The 26,102-nt window shown below is 35.8% G+C and overlaps 1 protein-coding gene across 2 annotated transcripts; it reads left to right on the forward strand.

Annotated features, from left to right (window-relative positions):
• Positions 1-2,663: 2,663 nt before the first annotated feature.
• Positions 2,664-26,102, forward strand: LOC110459063 (phenylalanine-4-hydroxylase-like). Of its 2 annotated transcripts, none has more exons than XM_021511111.1 (14): positions 2,664-3,005; positions 5,757-5,816; positions 14,289-14,414; positions 14,827-15,016; positions 16,211-16,299; positions 16,657-16,724; positions 16,900-16,950; positions 18,216-18,361; positions 18,612-18,747; positions 19,580-19,706; positions 20,583-20,678; positions 21,167-21,300; positions 21,605-21,720; positions 24,117-26,102. In XM_021511111.1, exons 1-14 carry the CDS (start codon positions 2,886-2,888, stop codon positions 24,176-24,178), a joined length of 1,521 nt encoding a protein of 506 aa, XP_021366786.1. In that variant the 5' UTR covers positions 2,664-2,885; the 3' UTR covers positions 24,179-26,102. The 2 variants fall into 2 exon arrangements, with proteins under 2 accessions (XP_021366786.1, XP_021366787.1); XM_021511112.1 differs by lacking the exon at positions 2,664-3,005 and adding an exon at positions 5,519-5,537.

The following is a 26,102-nucleotide window of genomic DNA, read 5'->3' on the forward strand; positions in this document are numbered from 1 at the left end:
TGCATCCTGAACATTTGTATTTTAATCAGATTGACAATTTCTTGAAAACAATTTGTAATCGACGTGTTTGCGTAACAGGTCGAAAGATTTGACCGTCATCCAGAACCAACGTGACAAAAACGGAGAATTTGGCTATAAACGATATATAATTGTAGTGATAATAAACTCATTTAAAATTGATTAGATCATATTTTGTTAATCAACAAGAATACAATATTATATTAATATGAAAAGGCAAAGCCTTAAAAGAGCGTAGCTTTTGTTGATCCCCGATATTTACTGATTCAGGATACTGCTTTCAGAATGAGATAAGATAAACCTTTTTTAAAGTCGGGAAGTCGAGGAATAACAATAAAAACACAAACTCGACCGACATAACAATAGGGGAGACCGGGGCAAGTTCGACCCCCTTTTTTTATTTTATTTAAGTCCGTTCTGGAAAGTATTGCAGCACGTCCGTTTTTGAACATTATTTAACTTTTCCTGTCGGAAGATCGGATGGCCGAACAAGCCCCATGGGGTAAGTTCGGACAGGCATTCGGGTAAGTTCGGCCCCCATTTAGATCATTTACCACTTTGTATGTGTAACATGGGCCGAACTTGTCACGGTATCATTGGCCGAACCTGTTCGGGCTGAAATTGATATTTCAATAAATTCTTATCGTACAGCAATATGGTAGTGAGTGATTGGCTTGGCTTTTATGTATATCATTTGAAGCTGTCAGTGTGTAACACATTTGACCGTAAAAAAGTAGCAATTCCGTTTCTACCCTCTCGCAAGTGATTTTCTCCTATTTATTCATTTTACATTAGAGTTTTCCTCGCCATTTTTTCGAAGAATGCCCAGCCAATTAAACTGCTAAGATTCTTAAAGTTGTAAATATAAGCTCAAAAACAAAGATATCAAGGGTGGCCGAGCTTGGCCCGGTCTCCCGTATGTAGATTTTTTTGTATTATTGATGATTGCTAAAAATGTATTCACAATACAATTTTTGCATCAATGACGCAATTTTCTTCAAGTCAAAGCTAAAGTAGATATTTGTTTTTGTGCGTAACGTATATGATGAGTCGAGTGGCGCAGTGGATAGCGCGCCCGTCTTAACAAAGATGGCCGGATTCAATTCCGGTCACCTGCCCGACCATGCGAGTTTTCTCCGGATACTCCAGCTTCCTCCCACGTTAAGAATTACATCCTCTGTGTGCTTCCGTCAGGGCACAAAAAGAACGATTGAGATAAGCTGGGGAAAAACTGATTGGTAATTGCTATAGAAAAAAGTGCATATTACATATTTGACGATTAGTCTAAGAAAATGTATAGAGATGTTAGTTGCAAAAATAAAATTGAAAAAAAAGAAAAGATTGTAACTGAGATTGTGGTTATATCGATATGTAGACTCAGTTACTGTTCCATCCTAAAACACCGGTTTGAATTTTAAATTTTGTAACTGTCACCAAGGTTTGACAGGTAATGATGCCAAATAAAATTAAACAGTTTCTGTCTGTAACTAGTTGGAAATCGGCATGCGTTGTGAAAAAGTAATACGTTGCTGAAAAAGGGCGTTGCACTTGGGTTGGTTGTCTGAGAATTTAATGTTGATTTCGACATAAATGCATTTTCCATTGTTTCTATAATGAGTGGTGATGCATAAATAAATAATGTTAAGACTATAACCAGACTTTCGAAAATGTTATTTATTTCGTTCATATTCTCAACAAATTGAAATCAAAAGCTAATGGAATTTTAGATGATGAAAAATGGATGTACACGTTGACCTATTCCTTTTTTTCGTATTGCAGAGTTATCTGCTCTTGTGAACAAGTATTGATTGTTACGTCATTAGTTTGTGTGAGAAAATTACTATACGTCGTTTTCTCAAAAAATTATGACGTTACTCTCACAAACAAATAACGTAACAATCAATACCTGCTCACAAGAGCAGATAACTGTGCAATACGAAAAGACGGAATTTAGTTTAATGCCGGCGTTTTTCGAAGATATCTCACAGTAAAAATATTAACAGAACCGGGTTGATAACAAAAAGGATCTTCAGAAAATATCCGCATTTTTACTTTTTGTGCATGTGGCAAAAGTTGCATGCCTGTTAGTATCTTTTATCTTTCACTCAGAATGTATATTAGTTTTTTTGAAGATATTCATGTATGGGTTGATACACTTCCTGTTTCCCCACTGGACGTCTACTTCCGGACGAAAAAAATTAAAGCCAATGTCTAGTAAGGGGAAGCAACTCTGTTTACGCACGCATGTGTTTACATAAAAGCGCTTCGCTCGGGAGCCTTCGGCACCCGAGAGCTACGCTCTTATTAGATAAGCTTGTCTGTATGGTTAAAATGCCTTTTATTTTTTATCACACGAGTATGAATTCCCTACCCCATCTCGTTAACCAAGCTTCCTTGTATAATTTGATCAAGTCAGCTTAGGGCTAACCTGTGTGGTCAGTCCGCTAATTACATGCAGACATGACATAACGTTATTGGGTATAAGTTTGTTAAGTAGACGGGTACCTGACGTGTCCGCCATCTACCGTGATTATAGGCCTGCAAGTCGTGCTATTTCCATACTCAAATGTCGGTGAAGAGTCCCACATCGTAAACAACGATTTGAAGGACGAGTTGGAAATGTGATAACGTGACATACGAACCACCACTCTGATAACGACAGGAGGAGTTTGACACGAAGTTAAAAACAGTTTCGTGTTCTGTTTTAGCTAGAAATCAGAAGTTGAAACTTCAAAAAATTTGTGTGTAAAAACAATATTGGATTATACTTTCTCCAGTGTGAATCAACTTTTGAAATCAAATGTGTAGTTAAATACTGCGGAAGTTATTCGGTAAGAGTGAAAGCTATATTAACGTTTCATGTTATAATGGAGAGTCCAAATCAGACGGCGAGAGAGAGGATTGGAGGAGGACCAGAAGTACGTCACCAAACACTTGATGACGTCATGAGCAATTCGACTTACGACTGGATTGATATTTCGTCGAAGGTAAGTATCGTCTAGTCATAGGTTTTCGCGCGTTACATATTTCCGCGCAGCCATTTGATATTTCGTCACTACGTGACCTGCCGGACACTACACAAGGATATTTCAGACGTTTGGCCATCGTCTGTAAACTGACACAAAAATTACCGGAAGTTCGTCCAGAAAACATTTAGCATTAATCACTGATTTAAAACCACGCATATATATTAAGTTTTGCTTAAAACACTTTTAATCTTGCTCAAAATGAACCCATACCTGAAAAAACGGTGATATATTTCATTCATGAACCGGTCTTTTTGTAGTCTGACAAACGTACGAAAATATCGTATGAAAATGAGGCCACATATCCTCGCCGATTTTTTTCCCACTTCCGAAGAGCGAAAGAGACATTCTTATATCGATAAACACTGTTTGCAATGAAACGTAAACCTTGTAATGCAATGAACTTCCAATTTTCACCAATTTCAAACAGAATAAAATGAGAAAAAACTCACCATCAACCAAAACCGATATTACACTGCACAACAAAAATAATAACAGATTCTATTATAACTAAATAAATAAAATAAATTTATAAAATAATATGAAATCAATTAAAAAATGTGATATTTAAAAAAATCTGTTTTCATAATTAATTTGACGATCAAAACAATATTTTTACACCAAACGAAGTTTTATTTTATTTTTGGCGTATTCGAGTTTTCTTTCTTTGACAACTAAATCAAAATAGACGCCGGGAGAAATTTATTCAAAATTGTTCTGATTTTTTTTTTACATAATACAGTTTTATGTTGCTAGTGTTTTGTTTCCATTAGTAGATTGGGTACATGTCTATCACAGTCATCCGTAATTTCAACAGTTTTCTACCGATATGAGTTCTAGATTACACAAGGATACCAGAGCCTTTAACAGCTTAGCCATCTAATGTTGTCCCAAGGTTTCGTGATAGGGCCTCTCTAACCCACGAGCCAGTATTCTTAATATTTAGGTCAAAGGTCAAACTTAGCTTATTCAAGATTTTCTGTTCCATTCTTTTTAACTTTTTATTTTTTTTATACGGGATATAATTAATAATGAGTATAAATAACAGTTACTTTTAAAACGGCATATAATAGAAAAAATCTAAAGTAAAGAAAAAAAATGCTACAAGACATGAGGATTTTACGTTTTTTGAAATGTTCTGTCTATCAAGTTACCAGTACATTCTTGTATGTGCTCAAGACTAGACGTTCTTGTCGCTGAGGTCTTGCGACGATGTCCACCACTAAACAAACGATTACACATTTCGTAATTTTGCATTTAATTATATTGTGAACGGTTTTAGAAATGCTGGTCTTGAGAGGTGTACGATGCATTATCTAGGTACTGTACTTATTGTAGTATAGCGATGAGTATAATGACAGTTTCATTGCTGAGTATGTGATGTTTTTAGTTTACGAGTTATCGTCAGAGGCGACTAACGTGCCCCCCCCCCCCCCCCCGGGGGAAGACCGATTGCACCATTTGAAACCGTTATCTTATCTTTGCTGCCCTACCTATATATAGTTACTATCTCTTTTCGACAATGTCTTCCTAGACCGTTGTCCTCACCGTAGATGGCTTCAGGGCAATAACACGGAGCAATCAAACAGGAGTTAAACAGTTTTGGTGAATGTTAAATGTAAATGAGGAAGAATTGAATTCCATACTTAAGATAGCAGACCTCATTACACCATATCACTCATAGTATCTGTGAGACAAATCCCAATTTTAAATATATTTGAAAATTAACCAAATATTCCAATCTTTGGTATCCGCATTTCGTCCGTTTCGGAAAATGCCGTAACTTAAGTAGACACATTCGTCCATTGCTTTTTTCATTCGTTTGAGATTAATCCTTCCCAAGACATGTAAATCTTACACACTCCGTTCCTTCTGTTAGAAACTGCAGGTAAATCAATGGCCTATTCGGAAGCCCGTGTTATCTACCTTACTCTCTTTAATGTACTATAGGGAAAACAATTGATTCCCTTTCTGCTTTTCAGTTTTATAAACAGAAATTTGAAGAGTGTTTCAATTTGTAAAATATATACATAATTACATAATCCATATGTCATATTTTTATCTGCTGTGTTCCGTGACATGTAGGAATGCCATGTGAAATGACAGACTGTGTCATCAGATCGGCCTTATCGCTTTTCGCTCTGTCATAATTACACTTTCATATTTATTGAATTCGAAAACCTGAGTCTCAATCTTATAGTCTCGTAAGAATCATTTACAGAAAATACTTTTCAGGTAACTTAAGACGATCGCCTCCGTAAACAACTCCGTTTTTTTATTTCTTTTCCTTAAACACAGATCAGATAGGGCTGTAGAAATGATAGGTAGATATGTCTCACGGGAGTAGCCGGGAGACATCAATATATAGGATTAGAATTATAATCATTGACTCCGACCGTCTGCCCCTATGCCACAGTACACGTGTACTAAGACTCACTGCTCGTTATGAATTAATGACGATCGGTTGTAAACATTCGTTGTTTTGAGACAGACGTAGGTTATTTGTTAACTTCCATACTTTTCTGCATGAAATAAGCCTGTTTAAATTTGTTTCTAGAATGTCATGTGGTAAATAGTTGAAACAGTCTATAGAAGATGTTTTGGGAGGTGTGTTTGGATTGACCAATCAGAACGTTCCTCCTGTAGGGGTGTGTGTGTGTGAAGGTCATTTCAGAGAGCTACTGTAAACAGAGATTCATTTATATTTGACAGGACAACATGGATGCGGGGATATCTCCAGCAAAACGGTCTAAAATCGACAACGGCACTGTGGTAAGTGTTTAACCTATATACATCATACTAACCCGACATAGATCTACTCTGTAAAATATCGAACGCCATTCATAAAACAAACAGGACATACTACTTTGCTGTTTTTGGATACGCGCCAGCCATTATCTGTCCAATAAATATATAGTTCCATGTACATTTATGTTTTGAGTATGTGCGGTGACTGTGTTTAAAACAAACTAAAATACATGTGACCTGTATTGAGCGCGTTGTGGGCTGTAACACAAAACTGGTAAACATAGCCACATATCGATTTATTTTAATCTCAAGCGCCTGTTTTAGTTTTAGTGCGAAACGCTGGACGCATATTATCGATTTTTATCGTGTATTTGCATTGATCTTAATTGCGTTTACACAAAGAAGTTAAAACGATACACGTATTTACTGTTTAATGTGTTTTATAAGGCATGAACACTTTGTTTTGTGAACAATTACGAATGTTGTATGGCAAGAACTAAATGTTATAACCCAATAAATCCCCACTGGTAGGGCACCTACCGACACACAATAATCTTATCTAATCCCTATTGAGGCACCTAATAACTCAACGTGGCTTAATACTCAGTCACTGAACTGGCCATGTCCCCGATAAGCCGACATTATAAATCGACATGTAATGTGATAAATATACTGAAAAATATTATTACTAAAATGAACAGGTAATCTGGTAAAAATAATGAAATTTTCCTATTACAATCAACATGGGACATTAGGACGGTGTCTTACTATAACAGGTCGCTAACGTATAGTAGGTCAATGAAATGCGGGTTTTGGCTTTAGTGTGTTTTAATGTTAGCAAGAGAAAAAGAGATGAGTTTTCGATGCCCTTTGTCCGGTGTAGGGGAAGGTCTCAAAATACATGCTGTATCTTAATTCTTAATTTACATTGGTATACCCATTTCGTTGACCATAGGACCAATTTTGACATTCACTATCATATGCGTTCGTTGTCAGCTTTTGACAATGTAGTATTCATTATAAAGCATACTTCTCTACAAGTATTACTTTTCAGTGTTAAGTAAGCCATGTGTATTTATATAACACTCTGTAATACGTCACAGTGGTATTCCGTAACCATTTATATTTACACTGTTTAATTTTCATGTTGGACAAGGAAGACAAATGAATTGTAGTTAAGACAGCGTACACATTTCCCCCCGAGAGCCTAGTGTTATTCCACCAGAAACTTAGGATATATAGCCTACAGCTATATGATGTCCGTCTGGACTTAAGGACACATTTGTCATTTTAACCTTCCATACGTGACTAGACTATTTCATCATTTAATCTCATATCTGGGACGGTAGTGATGCAATAAAATATGTTTAGCCTACAAAAATAAACCCCAAAAGTATAATCGGCTAATCGATATTTTTCCAGTTATTTTCCAAATCCTCATACATAATGAACAAGATGCAGACATTCCTAAAAATATGAATAACATTGCGAGAAAAGCCCTAAGGTAGGTCACGGCATACGCTGTATACTTACGCTCTGACATTTTAATACGAATAATATATATCTGCTAAACAGGTGTCACCCTGCTGTTGCACACAGTAATACAGGGCCGTTTACGGCTGGTGTGCAAATATTTACATAACGCGCCATAACAGTAATAGCCGTGCACAACATGGATAAGAACTTTTGCAAAGACGGCGCTTTATATGAGGCGTGTAGCTCTGACGTGGTCATTATATTACGGTGTCAAAATAAACCGTTCAAGTTGTGTAGTAATTAGTTACATAAACATAAAGATCTTGTGCTATTTGCAGTATTTAAGTGTCTGTATCGTCACTGCAAGCGATATTCCTGGAACAGCCTAACGTCACCTTAATGTTTGCAGCTAACAATGTTTTCACGTTATTCGAGGCGAGAGGCGCAGCTTCAAAGGACAATGATCCAATTTCGTTTAAAGTTCGTTTAAAATTATTACATAGGTAGTTTTTTAAGGACTTGAGAAGGAATTAGTGAGGTTTAAAATGAAATCATTTATACTTTGGAAAAGGAACAAAGGAAGAATATTTCCCACATACTTGGTTCAATAGGCTAATTAATATTAGTTGCTATGAACTAGAATAGTGATTAATGTTGATGCAAGCATTAAAAAAACCCACACACGACCATGAACACAAATACACGGCGTATTATGAGTTAATTAACACTCGTGTATGATTTGTAGTTAATTACCAACAAGAGCGAAACAAAACCAGAATGACATGATGTTCGTTTTGTAATATTATAATTGCAAATCACTTCAGATTTACCGACAATTTTTTCAAATTTATAATTGCAAATCACTTCAGATTTACCGACAATATATGCAAATTTACAATATGTAGCGAGAAATTGTTGGAAGAAATTTTCCAGGTAAGACACTTGTCATTATTTTTAGTTCGTTATAATAAACAGTTGTACTGTTGTTGTCAGTAGTCATTGGTTGTCCTTTGACTACTACCTTTGTCATTGTTCAATACAACATTAGATAAAACACAACCATTTAGTACGCACATCACTACCGTATGTTGGTTTGGTTTGGTTTGGTATTGTTTAACGTCCTATCAACAGCATTGGTCACTTAAGGACTGTCTCCCCTGCGTGCAAGATGCATGCGTGTAGTGTATTCGTGTGTGTTTTGGGAGGCTGCGATATGTTCGTGTTTGCCTCTCTGTGATTGCTCAGAACTGATGGCCCCCCACCCCCCCCCCCCCCCCCCCCCCGGACTCACATTATACTGACAACGGGCGAAGCAGTTGCCCCACTCCTAAATTGCTGAGCGTTAAGTGGGAGCAGAAACTACCATTTTTACAGACTCTGGTATGTCTCGGCCAGGGGACAGAACCCAAACCCTTCCTCACAGGGGCGAACGCTCAACTAAAGGCCAAAAGTGAGGCATTGTCAAGGGAGACATTAGGAAGAAGAAAAATGTTAAGAAAGAACAGAAAAGATAAGATCCTAAATTTACATGATAAAGTGTATACCAAATACAGGAGATAAATGATGGTGTTGACTTTTAAGCATGCTACTTTATTGACTATGAGATTAATTTATATATCTGAACACTGATATTTTATCTTAAGTAAATCGACAAACGTGATACAAAAAAAGAAGGTTTTATCAAGCAATGCACTTGAAAATGATCACCGACATTAAATGGTACCTCACAATCAGTTGTCGGCCAATAAACAGGATATGTAATATATCACGTCAAAACTTGACATGCGTGAATAAATGGGATTATTAGATTTTAGTAAGAGGAGTGTTATTTAAAAGGCAATGGCCAATATGAGCCTGTGTATAGGTTTTAACCAATCACCGCTAGTGGGATAACCAATTACTGCTATAAAATATATAAAGACCTATACGTGGAGACTTTCGTTTACAATGATTTTACGTCACCATAAGTGACGAAAGGTATGGGGTCACCTGCCCGGGCACGGCGGTTTTCTCCGGGTACTCTGGTTTCCTCCCACATTAAGACCATCCGCGCGCTAACATCCGTGCCAAAAACCTGTTTCATAAGTGTTGTAAAACAAGGACAATCCTGTATCGTCAGATTACACGAGCTACATAAATGCTATACACACTAACAGCGAGCGAGTAATTTCACTTGTTGAAATAAATTTGGTACATAATTGCTACATTAAAAATGCTTTTGCGTTGTATTTTTACAGTTTAGGTGTACAAACTCTCTTTTATCATATACGAACTCACACCGGCATTATGCATTATTCAGAACCCTTTATTTCTTACGTAATTCTCAAAAAGTTCGTACATGATCAATATATACAAAAGTCAAGACTCGCACACGAATCGTTTAGTAGGCAGTCTAGGTGTAGCTTTGACCTGAATAAGCGTTATGTACCTCCAGATAAGGCGGCCTAACAGTGAACCCATTTTTGTGTGTGTTTTATCAGCGCCACAAAAAAACTTTTGATATATGAACGTACACGTACAAATGGTGGCAGTTTTAGGTCATACGGGAGTTTACATAAAGAAAGCTATATTGTGGTCACAGCTTAGCTATCTTATATACACATTCACCGCACAATATAGTTAACAATATTTCTTTGGGCCAAACCAACTGATTTTATAGCCGCAGCATAGCTAGGTTGTGGCCGCGACATATATGATTTTGTGGCCACAACATAGCTAGCTTACGGCCACTACATATATGATATATGATTTTGTGGCCAACATAGCGTAGCTCGCGGCCACTACATATATATGATATATGATTTTGTGGCCACAGCATAGCTAGCTTGCGGCAACTACATATATGATTTTGTGGCCACAAAATAGCTAGCTTGTCACTTTCACGTGGCCAAATCATTGCTATTGTATGGACACCTCCGCACTGTACTATGGTGACAACGTTAATATCTTGGGCTGTAATACATCAATGTTTTGTGACCACAACTAGACTATCTGTATGGCCACGGATCTGTAGGTCATGCTGGGATAATATGTCTTTATTCATAAATATATTTACGATGAAGCGCGTGTCGTTTATACTGTCGACCTACTAGCACATTTAAATGGACTGTTAAATTACAATAATCGTTTTGTGAACAGCCCACGTGTCGCAATAACCTTGCACAGTGCAATCTACCTTCAGATATGTCGGCCTGACATTGAACTCGACTTTTTGTGTGTTATCAACGTCACGATAAACCATTTCGATGCAACTTTCAAACAGTTTATCAAAATAACATAACTTTTTTCAAGATAACTATATAACTCATATAGCTGACCACAACAGAAATAATATGTGACTACAGCATAAATATGCCGTTCAATAATGGAAACTGTCCTAAATATAGCCCAGACTTAAAGCTGTCATTTTCATAGGGTGGTAAAAGTCTTTATGTCGGCATATATATCAACAGGTGGAGCTTAGACACAGGTGTTTAATCTGTATTTTTCCAGTGTTCATGCATGTATGAACGGGGGAGGTTTGGTTTAGTATTGTTTAACGTCCTATCAACAGCTACGGTCATTTAATGATGGGAACGAGGAATAATTTACATAAATACAATTTGGAATTATGTACGCATGTACTTGCACCTTTAAAATTTGGTAATAGACGTTATATGTCAAAATTGAATGACACCTCTGCACCAATGCAGCTGTTTCGTCTTTCTAAAAGGGTAGTATCGGTAATTCAACGGCAGGGCCATTTGAAGGTTTTCGTACGTATTGTTTTAACCACAATACGGTCTCATAACTCAAAGTAGAAATAGGTTGCGATTTTGTTTATGTTTTCCCCCAAACTTTTACCTGTAATGTAAATATGGCCACCCCCCTTTCACTACAAGTGGACATACACACGGTGATGGTAGGCGAGGTTAATTATTACATTCGGTTCAAACAAATGGGACGTTGATGAGGAAGATTTGGTATTTCGGGTTTTTTACCCCCAATATTTTAACATTTGTGTTGAATTTAACTTTTTAAACTCTATGCATCGCTATATATTTTCATTGCATTACTTATTTGTTTACATATACAATGAATTTTGACACTATAGCATGTATTGACGTACCTACGTGTATGTTTTAATCACCTTAAATTCTAATGAAATTTCAATAAAATGAAAAAAATCGATCGATTACCATAAAATAAAATTTTGACTAAACTGTATCAAGACAACCCCGTGCTATTTTGTGTGTGTTTACCATAGGTAAGCTTTAGATGTTTCCATCGTCACTATGCCAGTTTCCCCTATATCCGTCTTTGCGTATTGCAGAGTTATCTTCACTTGGGAGCAGGTATTGATTGTTCCGTCATTGGTTTGTGCGAGAAAATTACGTCGTTTTCTCAAAAACTGATGACGTTACTATCACAAACAAGTGACGTAACAATCAATACCTGCTCCCAAGAGAAGATAACTCTGCAATACGCAAAGACGGAATTGCTCCCATGCTGGGCCAGTTTATGACAATTACTGTAAAACAAGCTGGACTTACATGACTTGTATACAATATAGCTAGGCCAACACTTATACCGTATTAACTTGTCAATCGCCCAGCTGCTCATGTGTGCTCTGGTATGTCTGTATGACGTCCGGCTTTAGTCCTCTTCAAGTACTGACTATCTGTCTGTTCGTCTGTCTTATTCGTCTGGTCAAGTGATCCTACTTCTGTCTGTTTATCGTCCGCTGTCCGTCCGTTAGTTACGTGTGTGTCGTTTCTGTATCTGTGTATATGTTAGTAACAGGTACTGCTAGTATTTATATAGATAATATTTCATACCATTAGTATTTCATTGATAACTAAAACAATAAACAAAACCCCGAGAATTATTAATACAATTTAAAGTAAATTTACATTTAATAAAAATGGCATGCTTCCAAAACATGGAATAATTTATATAAAGTCACATAAAAGCATACGTGTTACAATGTCAAAAATGGAAATGTGGGCGATTTCTTGGACAATTAACAAAATGTAAACTGCAGAAAGCTTGAGTTCATGTTCATGCCCATAACATTTTAATGTTATTTACCTGTACACGTACATTGCTATGCGATATTCATGGAATATACAACATGGAAAGAACTGAGATATTCCTTAAACCTATATTTATTAACGGTGTCATCCGAAGTTTGTCAGGCTAGGAGAATGACTGTTTGGAATGTTAGGATTAATCATGAATAATACATATTTTCCCACTAGAAGATCAGAATTGTGACAGTTTTGACAACATTAACTGCTATACAGACACCTTCGCCGACATAGGTAATGAGGATAGTGTAGTGACATTAAAAGTGTGTCCACTTAAAAACAGTAACACTGTAAAATGGGAAAAAATCATTCCCATTTTATCTTCATCCATAAAGAAGTGGCTGACATCTTCACCCATATTCAACACCGAGCGGATTTTTCAAGCGAGGCACAAATATTAATTTACCGCATTTCGATGTTAGAAGTGTTTCATGGACGGCAGTGATTTATCAAGTACTATTTATTAAACTATCAAATACATGTACCTCTATACAGTAACACCCCTTATCTTTGAAGATTCCGTCACTTAAATACACTGGAAGGCCGTAAGTTTGAAAGGACACATCTTAAGCAACTATGTTTTCCTTGCCATATCTTTGCTTATTTGGGAATCCTCCTATATCCGTCTGACTTTTCTAACAATTAAAACAGATCTGTTAATAGTTGTAAGGTCATTTTGGCTTCATGTTTAATATGGATGTAACCGATTTCCGTTCATACCGGCATGAAAATTACAAAAACGCCGTTAAAGCCATATATTTACATTTTTACTATAGAACAATTGTTTAATTTCATTATTTGTTCTTAAATAATTAATTTATTAACGGCGTTTTGTATATGCGTCGTCCTTTAAACGACATTAGCGGAACAGCCATATTTAAATAAAATTGGCGCAAATAATTAACCGTAGTCATTTGAGCGTTTGACGCAGGGACATTCTCCATGTTATCCGAAGCGAAGCGACAAGACTCTCATTGAACAAGGTTAATCCATGACGTTATAAGCAGACCACGTGTTACGTCACGGGAGGTTTTGCTTTCATACTCAAATGAAATGCGATTCCGCTGGCAATGTTCATAAAGTGGGTTGCAGCGCAAATGTAAATATATATATTGATAACGTTTGCTGTTTAGATGTTGATGACGTTAACTGTGAATATATTTATGACGTCATGTTGATGACATTAAGTGTGTAGATGTTGATGACGTTAACTGTGTAGATGTTTATGATGTCAATTGTGTAGGTGTTTATGACGATAACTGTGTATATATTGATGACGTTTACTATGGTAGATTTTGATGACGTTGACTATGTAAATAATCATGACGTCTTGTTGATCATGATAAATGTGTAGATTTTGATGACGTTGACTATGTAAATAATCATGACGTCTTGTTGATGACGTTAATTGTGTAGATATTGATGACGATAAATGTGTAAATAATAATGACGTCTTGTTGATGACGTTAACTGTGTAGATGTTGATGACGATAACTGTGTAAATAATCATGACGTCTTGTTGATGACGTTAAATGTGTAGATGTTGATGACGTTAACTATGTAAATAATCATGACGTCTTGTTGATGACGTTAAACGTGTAGATATTGATGACGATAACTGTGTAAATAATAATGACGTCTTGTTGATGACGTTAACTGTGTAGATGTTGATGACGTTAACTATGAATATATTTATGACGTCATGTTGATGACATTAAGTGTGTAGATGTTGATGCTGTCAATTGTGTATGTGTTTATGACGATAACTGTGTATATATTGATGACGTTTACTATGGTAGATTTTGATGACGTTGACTGTGTAAATAATCATGACGTCTTGTTGATGACGTTAAATGTGTAGATATTGATGACGATAACTGTGTAAATAATAATGACGTCTTGTTGACGACGTTGACTGTGTAGATGTTGATGACGTCTTTTGTAATTGTAGAAAGACAGTGATCTGAAGACTTACCATGGCTACATCGAAGAGGACCACGATAAAAATGCCATCAGTCTACTTTTCTCTACCAATGAGGAAGTTGGGGCGTTGGCTGGCTGTCTCAAAGTTTTCAAGGTAAGGTCAAGGTTAAAGGCTAAAGGTCCATCCATTAGCGACATGCTAACTGTTAACAAGGTATTTCAAGGTCATTAGTGTAAGGTCAACTTAACTGGCATTGTCAGACTGGCCTTCGTCGTTGTATAGAGGTGTTCATTGTTGGGTCAATCTTGACATCTTGGGAGCTGATTGACTGCCGTCATAGTTAGGTCAGGCTTTCTGTAGTAAACTATCATGTCAAATGGAATTAATCGTTTAATTGTCACTGCATGTCAATATCAGGCTAATTTAAACTGAAAAAAACCCCGACATAACCCAAAAATAATTTGCCTCAGACATATTTTGAGAAAGGAATAGCTATTAGTATTTTTTATAAAAGAAGTTGACGAAAACGAACAGTTATCAGATTGATGTATTGATATTGTTACAGAAACACAAGGTGAACCTGTCCCATATTGAGTCTCGCCCGTCCAAAAGAGGAAAGGACAGCTATGATTTCTTCGTCAACTGTGACTCTCACCAACAGGCAACATTTAAGGAGATGATTGACGAACTGCGTGTCCGTACAACAACATTAAAGATCTTAACACGAGATGGCGCCGACGAAGGACCAGGATCAGGTACGCCTCTGATTCCGGTATCTGTTTTAGTGATTGTCTTTACAAAGAGTTTAAAGGCGCCGAAATGATGTCCATGTCATGTGTTTTTCCAGTATAGAATACCACACCACACTTGTATGGTAAGGTTGTAAGGATATGGAACTTGACACAGATGCACAATCTGTGTTGTACGGAAGAGCATTAGAGTTATTAAGTCCAAATTTCGAGTTATTAAGTCGAAATTTCGAGTTATTATCTTGAAATTTCGAGTTATTAAATCGAAATTTCGAGTTATTATCTTGATATTTCGAGTTAGAAAATCGAAATTTCGAGTTATTATCTTGAAATTATGGGTTATCTACACGTAAAAACGATTTTTGTTCTACATGGCCCTAATGCTCTTTCGTAGTGTTGGCCTAAATGAATGTGTATTATTTATGTGTGTGTACCATATCTGTGTCACTGAAGTATAAACTGGCTTTGAAACGTTTTGTTTTATTGTTGGGAGCCTGTATTAATTTGCTTTGTTCAGCAAACAATAACATATACGTAGCACGGTTTGTTACTGGCCCTATGACATACAGATACTTATATTTCAGATAAGCAATATTTTATCCCGACTACAAAAGTATTGTTGACATTCTGTTGAATCTAATATCGTAAATCATGGCATTAAGTTCCTACTGAAATTTGAAATGTTAGACCGATTGGGGTGTGCAAAGTTGATGATGTCAGAGTTTGGCGTATTCCTATTATTCAATATGTCGTTAAGTAATAAAAATATACAATAGCGAGAAGGTAAAAGTAACGGACAATATATATCACAGCGTTAACTTTCAGTTGAAAGGAAATATACAAAACAGCGTCACAACATGTACACTGTGACGAAAAAACATAATACGGAAAGATATACACAAAGAAATGAGGAGACGCCAAAACAAAAGGAAAAGCAATTCTAGAAGTGAACATAGGTCATTCGGAAGAATAAAGCTTTTTTTCTACATCATGATATGTACCCTCACGATATCTCCCATAAAAAATGAGAATGCTCAGTGGAGAGTAGACGAACTCCTTTCAGACCACGGGCGTTACCCTGTTGTCGACTTCAGTAGAAATAGAGAGGAAGGCGGGAACTCCAGCCTTGTAGGATGAGCTTACACTAAAACCTTAAGCAAACCTTCCTGTATATCAATTTTTCTTTCTTTATCTGTTCAGTCCCATGGTTTCCAAGAAAAATCTGCGAGCTTGACCGATTTGCAAACCAGATACTTAGTTACGGCTCGGAGCTGGAATCTGATCATCCCGTAAGTATAATAAGAATGCGTTATTGTACCACAGTATTTAGCATGTGGAACTAATATCTTCAAACATGTACATTTTCACGTTGTCTATGTTATCATAGATTCCTAGTCAAGACTATCATATTCAGAAATATTACATTGTTCTGCATTACCTTTATTTGTTTCAATGTTATATTCTATTGTCTTTGGCCTCCTATCTTACAAACCTATAGGTTCAGTATGATTAGTTATATTACACCATGTCCGTTTGTCTGTCTTGATTTCTCGTCTATACACCTGGACGTCCTGTTACGACACTTCACAGTAGAAAGTATAACAGCTGTGGTTATTTTGAACTATTTTATCATGGTTGTATTTCAGGGATTTACCGACAGTGTATACAGAGCAAGGAGGAAAGAGTTCGCCGACATAGCTTTCCACTACAAGTAGTACGTATATATCCCACCCAATACAAAATTTAAACAGACGGAAATAACCAAATAAAATAGAAAAACAACAACATTATTTCATATTTGCATGCAGATGTCAATTTAAAACAACAACTTCGATTTGATATGAGATACGGTGGTAATACTTTACTGAGGATAACTATTTCTCTTTCAGTGGACAGGCTATCCCGCGTGTAACCTACACACCCGCGGAAATCAAAACATGGTGGGTACTCCCGATTTATTTCATGTGTAATACATGTTTGTCAGTATACAGAAAATACCAAAATTTGTCGTCCGGAACATTTTTTTGTGGCAAATTGAAAATTGGTCCTGGATACCTATGACGGATATCATGACACACTGTTTTATTGTTTGTACGACATATCCATTCACTGATGTTTATTTGTCAGTATGATACTAGTAGCTCGTGCTATAGGCTACGTTACATAATATTTGTGACGGATATTGCTTACATTTTGTAACGTTCACTAAGTTTTATTTCCATCATTAGTTTTAAAATGTTGCAATCTAATTAAAATTATATCTTCCCATCGCTCCCGTTTACTGATATGTCGCGTTGAAGTATATTCCATGCGACATATCATATATTTTATTCTGTTGAAAGGATAGCAGTTATTATAATAACAGTATAACATTAAGACATATTTAACTCAAAACTCTCCAAGTGTGACAGTTGTCGATATCGCTATAATAGTGGAATGCCAGCTATTTTCTCCTCGCTCTATTTCATATTCGTGAGACAGACGTTAGTTTAGAGTTTAGACTGAATGTCGATTCCCAATAGGGGATTGGTGACACTATTTGCAAGTTGTACTGTCAGATCGACTTTTAAACCAGATGTTACCCATTTGTCACGTCGATCTGTCTCAAGTATGTGTAGTCACGTGATTATGATGTACGATATTTGCTTACAGTGCGGGTGGTAATATACTGAATCATGTACACGCTCATGACGGACGTTTTACTTTAATCTACCTTCTGGATGATTCGATAAAAAATAACCCTGTATTAGTGTATTCCCTGCTAAACATCAAGGTAAATGCTAATTTACCTGTCGTAATGAAGTGCCGTCCTGTACCGCAGTCTCATTACCCGATACAGATGAAAACAATTTACAATCGTATTAAAAAAAAAAGGGGGGGGGGGGGGGGGGAAAAAAAAGGAGAAAAAAAAAATAAATATTTTGGTACTTTTGAATTTAAAAAAAAAAAGATTATAAAAGTGGTCCTAAACTTGCTGTAAATGAAGGGAAGCTTATCTAACGTTCTCATGACGTAACTTTCTACACTCTCTTACATAACAGTTAATTGTACTGCAATAAATAATTGTCATCGTCATAAACATTCATGTTTACTTTAATTCACATAAATGCATTGTATACTTAAATTGTCTATTGGAAAACAAAAGTAAACCTGTACACCTAAGCCGCTCTGTAGTACATCGCTTCGTCTCTGATGTGTATTGTAGGACAACGATATACGACAAGCTGACGGAACTCTTCCCTACACACGCCTGTCGGGAGTTTAACCATATCTTTCCACTCCTGGAGGAGAACTGTGGTTACCGACGGGACAACATTCCCCAGCTCGAGGACATCTCCAAATTCCTTAAAGGTTACAGAACATTTCACCTTATATTTCGTTTTATTTGTCTAAATCTATCAAACCTGCGAGCAGGGAATCAAACTGGGTTAGGCGATGCGGTGGGGGTAGATGAACTGGGGTTTAATGATTATTGTATAACGTCAATGGCAAAGCGATGGGTCTTATAAACTTCAACACTCTGACGGTGTTTTTAGAAGTAAAACTATGTGAGATCTGGGATAGTATTTGTCAACTGACCAGAAATGATGTTCCGTTGTAGATTGCTCCGGATTCAGTGTCCGACCAGTTGCCGGTTTACTGTCATCCCGGGATTTCCTGGCCGGTTTGGCTTTCCGAGTGTTCCATGCAACGCAATACATTCGTCATAGCTCGAAACCTATGTACACTCCTGAGCCGTAAGTGTATCAAAAAGATAAAACAGTTATCATACTACGTTTGATTAAAGAATATACGCTACATTATGTGGTACACCTGTGATTTGGAGTTGTTGCCCTTTATGAATTTACCAACTGCAAATTGCTATTCCTTGCAGATACTTAGATGTTTTAGATTGAACGGAATTCCTTTGAAAAGGGTTGGCATGCCACTCTAAGATAGTATATACACTTAAAGTTGCTTTCGTTAAGTCATTTGTACTTTCCTCGCCTCCGAAGGACAAGTATTTTACCTCATGTCGTATAATAAAAAAAAATATATGGTCAGAAGTTTTTCTTTGGCGTGTATGTTTTCCAACATAAGGTCAGCTGTGCAGTCAAAAACAAATTAATCAATCACTTTAAGCGAAGGGAAAACATAGACATTCTTCTTGGACGTCAAATACCTTAATATAAGTAGTTTATTGACTCATTTTATGTTAGATGACTCTATCCTATTTGTGAATAAATTTTGTGTGAAATTACTCGGATTACCTTACTTTTTAAAACAATTAGATATCCAGACTGAATTCTTGTATGATAGCTTCAGTCAGTAGGGAACTATATATCGTCAAAACATGAATCGGTAAGGTTCTTGCAGATTATACCCACTCATCCTAATTAACTACACTGTAAATTACTACTGTGCTTAAATTAACGTCTATATTGGAAAGTTTAGTACACAAACTAGTTTTAATCAGTTTTATCATAATTCAATGCTTTGTCAATATTTGATTATAATATAATATGTTGTCAATATTTACATGGAAATTGTGCTCAGATAACATCATGTTTTCCTTATTTGCTATTTCAGAGATGTGTGTCACGAGCTGATCGGTCACGTGCCCCTCCTGGCAGATCCGATATTTGCGCGATTCTCACAGGAGATCGGGCTGGCCAGTCTCGGCGCCCCAGATGAGTACATCCAGAAACTCGCAACGGTAAGAAGAACTATTATAAGTATTTAATTGCATGACAATAGTTATAGTACAACAGTAGGAGTAGAAATAGACATAGAATTATGAAGTGCCCTCTGTAATTGAGTGTGCAGGTAGTTAGCAAAAACCTTATACGTTGATCATAGTAGTTAACTTGCTATTATTGTCAATATTCCAGTAATTGAAGTAATTAATTTTCATTAATGACATTTGGTCAATAATTATAGTAATTTTCATTCATTATTGGCAATATTCCAAATATGTAGCAATTGACTTGCATTATTGGAAATATGCCAATAACTGCAATTATTGGCATATTTCCGATAATGCAAGTCAATTACTACATATTTGGAATATTCCAATGACTTGTGTTTGATTTAATTGATTTATTTCTTGGAATTATTTACTTATTGAATTAATTATTTGCATGTTAAGTAAACCCATAAGAAATATAGTAATTCACTTTTATTGTCTTTAAATTAATGTTACTATTGCTCTTTATTTTTTGGCAATATTCCAATGTCCGTAGTGAATTAACATTGATTTTTAGCAATTTTCCATATACTGCATAATGTTTTGTTATTGACCTTTTTTAACTGGGTAATATTGACCGAACTATGCAATAAAGCAGACGAATGTAGTACCTGATTTGCTTTGCTGACACTGTTCCAATGAGCGGAATAAATGACCTTCAATACTGACATTTAAGTCTAAGATGTCCGGAAACAAAATGCTTTTGCACCGACAGGCACAGCATCCCAATCTAACATTCTCATATGTCCATATTTCACACTGTTTCTATGTCGGGATATGGTGTGTTATTAATGTTTTTCCCATTAAGATGATCATAGCTTGAGAAAGACGTTTGTCTGTTAACAGTGCTACTGGTTTACGGTGGAGTTCGGACTCTGCCGACAGGAGGGAGAGGTGAAGGCGTTCGGGGCTGGTCTTCTGTCATCATTTGGCGAACTTCAGGTTTGTTATCATGAACATGGTCAATTTTATCGTGACATGGACTATCAAACATTGCCTCTTAATCGAAAATAACTCACTTTGGTGTAGAATAGACCTGGCGAACATTGGATCACGATCGAAAAACACTTTGGTAGTACGGTGTAGGATAGACCTGGCGAACATTGGATCTCGACCATGTGCCCCACTTTATGATTGTATGTGGAGACTAAAATGCCCCGTCTCTGCAGAATTTAAGGCATTCTTTAATTTCTTCTGCTGAGGTGTCATTGAAAAAACCCAAATGGGTCAGTTGTTCACAATTTTTGTAATTCTTTGAACCTTTATTGTGTCACTTTCGAATTTTTTAATTATTTCTTCTGTATCTCCATTTCCTCACTTACCTTTTATTGATTTTATATTATTATTATATTACTTTATTGTTTTGATTTTATTCACTACTACACTGTATACTATAAAGTCATTGACTGAACACGCTATTTTATTTATAGTATTGCCTGACGGATAAGCCCGCCCTGAAGGAGTTCGAACCTTCCAAGACTGCAGAACAGAAATACCCTATTACCGAGTTCCAGCCCGTGTACTTCATCGCCGGCAGCTTCGATGAGGCCAAGGAAAAGATGACGTGAGTGATATTATGATACCTGGTTTTGTTTTTATTTCTGTCTCGGATACGTTTTATTGCCGTTTCTTGACTTTTTAATTCTAAATTTTTATTTTTTTATTTTTTTCGTTTTCTATAATTTTGAAACATCATATTATAATTTTGCGATTTTTATACAGCTGTTTTTGTTCTTTGTATGGAATTTTATATTTGACTTAAGTATTTCTCTGCTGGATGATTTTCCTAAAAGTCCAATGACGACACTTTCATTGTGTGTTTGATTGAAATGAAGACTTTGATCACGTGACTTTTTGAACGTCTTCAGAGCATACGCGGACACGATTCCCCGACCCTTCAGTGTCAGGTACAACCCCTACACACAGACAGTGGAAGTCATTGACAACAAGAACCAGCTCCTGAGCCTGACGCGGACCATCAAAGGTAGAGTTCGGGTTTAAGTCATTCATGTGGAAATTTTACTAACAGCAAAGTTTAGTAGACTAGAACCATTCCAAAACAAAATTGTGAACGTTTACTTTTACTTATAGTTAGGAAATCAGGTTTTCATTCAACGATCACATACTTCAGCTTTCCCTTACCGTTTGTCAGTCTGTCAGTCACTTAGACATATTGTTTAGCCGGAGTTCATCGCCATAGCCGGTGTGATATGTAGACGAAGTACTTTGCTGGGGATATCTCGTAAACTCTATCACCTACAATTGACAAATTTTGTATAAGAGTTCAACCTCTTAGAATGTACTTAAATCGGATCGTATCCCCAATATATACCGAGTAGTACTCCTTATTCATTTTTGGTACCAAAGTTGCCCGGAGATGGGAAACAAGGACTATCTCCCTATCCTTGTTTTCAGAACGGTTTCAAAACAATTTTCACATACAATTTAAATAATTTCTTTCTGAAACAAGCCATCTAAAGGTACATTGTAGTATTGTGTCACGTAAGGAGTAAATGTAATGTATATATTCAGTGACATGAACGTTCATAGCTTAGCTCATAACTTGCCTTTTTTAGCAAACTGACGGACTTTTGATAAATTTAAGCACCAGTTGAAAATTACTTTCTGATTAGTTCTACTTATGTCTTTAGATGAATCCATTGAGATATTTAGACGAACATTTTCACAATTTTACATTGTGTTTGTCTGGTTAAAGGAGATACATTTAGTGGGACTAATTGATCGCTTAGTATCTGTACGGTTTAAACGATTGGTCCGTTATCTGTCATTAGGCCTTCTAGTGGGTAATTTATCATTGTGTTTTTGTAGTCGGATTTGGCAAGTGATATTCTAAATATCGGTAAAGAACAAACATTTGTTGAACATCCAAGTACATGTATATCTTTGTCCTATATCCAGTCTTTGTTAATGTACAAGGTTACGTTATATCTGCATTACACTTAAACAAAGACCTTGGCATGAGTCTGACCGGTAAGGCCACCGTTTGAACTACTGTACTATACTGCGATAACACTTGCGATAAGGTGGTCTGCATTCAAAGCAATGAGACGTCAGTGCTCTCTATAACGGTTTTATCAAAGCGCAAATATTTAAAGTAAGAAACTTATTTTACAACTTGGTTCTCAGAATTAAGAGTTTATCAGATCAATATCCTCATGACTTCTGTCTTAACAAATTTGAATCCTGAGTTTGAGAATTGAAGATGTCCCAGCAAAATAATGTGACAAACGAATCTATCATGTCAAAGTCAATACTTGTCTCAGGTCTGTTGTTTTTCCTTAAACTTGTGGAGATAGGATGGCTTTGTAAATTGTAAGTAATAGTTTGTAGAGTATAAATTGTAAAAATCAAAAATGTCATAAATGTACAAGAAACAGCTGTGAAACGTACCAAAGAATGGATAGAAAGTTGTTATTATCAAAACGATTATAAACTAGTTTTTCGTATTTATAGAGGTTCGTGTTGTTTTCCCTGTTGTGTTGATATTTCCTTGGTGCTTCATGTCGACTACGAGTCCTAATCTTATCCATGAGTTAGTAATTTTAATTGCTAGACATCAAAAACATAAACATGTTGATATGATCGCGATTCGTGTAAATAGGCCAGCCATATATCTACATGTATGACATGTTAAAGTAAGTCAACAACAAATGTCTATTTGTAGCTGAGATTCCGTAGCTTAGTTCATTTTATTTGCCCACCATCATCTGATGTGGACTATTCAAATCGCCCTGCGTCCGTGGTCCGTCAGTCTGTCCGTCGTCTGTCCTTAAACATTTCTGGTTATCGCTTTTTCTCAGGAAGTACCCGGGGGATCTTTCTCAAGTTTTATATGTAGGTTTCCCCTGGTACCTTGTTGTAAATGGTCACTTTTAAGACTGATCAGATAAACAAAATGGCCGACAGGCAGACATCTTGGATTTTGACAGTGAAGGTTTGTTATCGCTATTTCTCATATTGTAATGATCGGTTCTATTTCTTTCGCTTTAAGTACTGTACTGGTAAATATGTGAAATGACAAACTCATTTTGAAGGTGTTCTTTTATGCACAGCATTATTAAGTTTAGATCAAAAGTTAAATCAAGGTGCATTTAACGCTAACATGACTCGATCAAACAGATACGGGAAAAGAAGAGAAAAGATCAAACTGACAAAGAACTAAACGAAGATGGTACAATGGTGGGCGCCGAGAGACCTCTGGGATCTCTTGTTTATCTAAGTTGTATTATAGAATAAAATCAGAATCAGTTATATTCGTCGACGTGTCTTAATTGAAACATAAACATTGCATGAGTTACCTGCTTTAACGATATTTCTGTGTCATGAAAAGTGAATTTGTACTTTCTGTGTGCTTTACAGGTGATTTGACTATCCTTGAGGATGCGCTGAAGAAAGTTGGGAAATCATTAACTGCCGATTGAAAATGGTTCCCGATGACGTCATTTTTATAAATAGACAGTATTGAAAAGTTTCAGTTTTTAAGAGTGTGCTCTGGAAACAGTGTGACAGGACAATTTAGTATCATTCCATCCATAATATTTACAAACTTTATATGTATATACACAAAGATAAATTGCAAATATAAATGTTACCAAGTATTCAGGTATTTGATAATAATATTTTTTCAAAGGTAAGTCGTCTATACATTTGATCAGATCCATGTTCGTCTGGATTTTCTAAACAAATTCTACTGATTTCCTCTGTCCGCAATACTGAGAACCGTGTTACACCTTAATTTTAAAATTAGAAATGACTATAAATTTATGAGTGTAATATATCGGGAATTTGAATGTGGTTGGCACATTGTACTTTGTGAATTTAGGTTAATATATAGTACCATATTGTCTCTCAATCTTTTAGATTATGAACGAAATATCCAATCAACTGGCATAATTCTTATGTTATTTTACATTGATTACAATTTGTACACGTTAATAGCCGAGAGATCCAAGGGAAAGAACTCTTACTCAAAACTTAATATGAAAAGTATTTCTCTATTTGTCAGTTTCCACATTTGACATTGTTATTTACGTTCCACGCTTATTTATTTCTCGTCGTTAATGGGTGATTTTTGACATGCGCTTGTTTTTACTAGTCGTAGATAGAGAATTGATGACGTGTGCTTATTTAAGTAGTCGTAAATAGAGGATATTGACGTCATGCGCCTATTTTTACTATCCTTTGTTTGACGTCATGGGCGATTTTTATTAGTTTGCTTGTGTTTTGTTTTTTAAACGAATTCGTCGAGTGTAATAAAAGTATGCAAGAATTATCAAAATATGATTAATATTATGTTCTCGATCTTAAAGATAGGGCACTAAGGTAGACGGATTGCACTGTATAATAGGTCTCTGTAACGAATTAACAAAACCTTATTACTCCAAAATTTACGACCCGGCTGATAGCATACACGTGATGGAAACCCTCTTTAAAGTTTATCAATTCACTTGCTTAACTTTTATATTATTTAGATAAATAAGGCTGTCTCCATTTTCCTTAAAGAATAATTGCATTTTTGACATGTAAAGATGTCTTCATTTTCTTTTAACGTTGAATTATATTTTTTAGACATGTGAAGGTATTTATGTAGTCCTTATAATAGAATAAGATTGTTTACTGTGAGTTGTAAGCTGTTTCTAGTCGTGTCTGTAATAAATGCCATATAATCTCGACTGCTGTTTTATATCCTGGTGAGTTTATATTTCTGTTGGAGTGGTACACACTGTCGATATACAAATGTTGGTTTATATTCAATTTACTGTTCATTCCATTTTCCTGTTGAAAACATAAACGTTGTCATTGTTTTATCACGAAACAAATGAAAAGATTTGATTGCATGAAGTTTGCGAATTGACAGAATTTTAAATACCAAATAAATGAATATGAGATTGACCAAATCATTTGTATAGGTCTCATTATCGTAATGTAACAGTGGTTTATTACATTTTACCAGTCACATAGCAGAAATTATCTATTTCGAGAAAACCATATCTTCACTGCAGTGATGTTATGTTTTCATCAAATTGACAATGAAGCATATCCTCACTGCAGTGGCAAAATGGTTTTTTTTTGTTTTATCAAAAATATCTAAAAGCTTTATTCCTAACAACTGGAAAGTATTTCAATAATGTTTTGTTATTACTTTTGTTTAAGTATAATTGTACATATATGTATTTGCATGAAGAGTAACGTTACACGTTATCGAATATAATCTACCATATGTCAAATATTTAAGCAGATTTTTTTATAGATATTCTTTTACTAAATACTGCTAAAGGCATTTCAAAATTATTGTGGAGTTATCGTTTTGAAATAAAGGGTGTTAAATATGGTATGTTTTCGTTA

Source organism: Mizuhopecten yessoensis, unplaced genomic scaffold, assembly GCF_002113885.1.
Source record: "Mizuhopecten yessoensis strain PY_sf001 unplaced genomic scaffold, ASM211388v2 scaffold9963, whole genome shotgun sequence".
Classification (NCBI taxonomy): domain Eukaryota; kingdom Metazoa; phylum Mollusca; class Bivalvia; order Pectinida; family Pectinidae; genus Mizuhopecten; species Mizuhopecten yessoensis.

Coding starts and splice junctions, on each gene's coding strand:
- LOC110459063 (XM_021511111.1), top strand. CDS start 2,886: ATGGAGAGTCCAAATCAGACGGCGAGAGAGAGGATTGGAGGAGGACCA. Junction 3,006..5,756: donor GGATTGATATTTCGTCGAAG/GTAAGTATCGTC, acceptor TATATTTGACAG/GACAACATGGATGCGGGGAT. Junction 5,817..14,288: donor AAATCGACAACGGCACTGTG/GTAAGTGTTTAA, acceptor TTGTAATTGTAG/AAAGACAGTGATCTGAAGAC.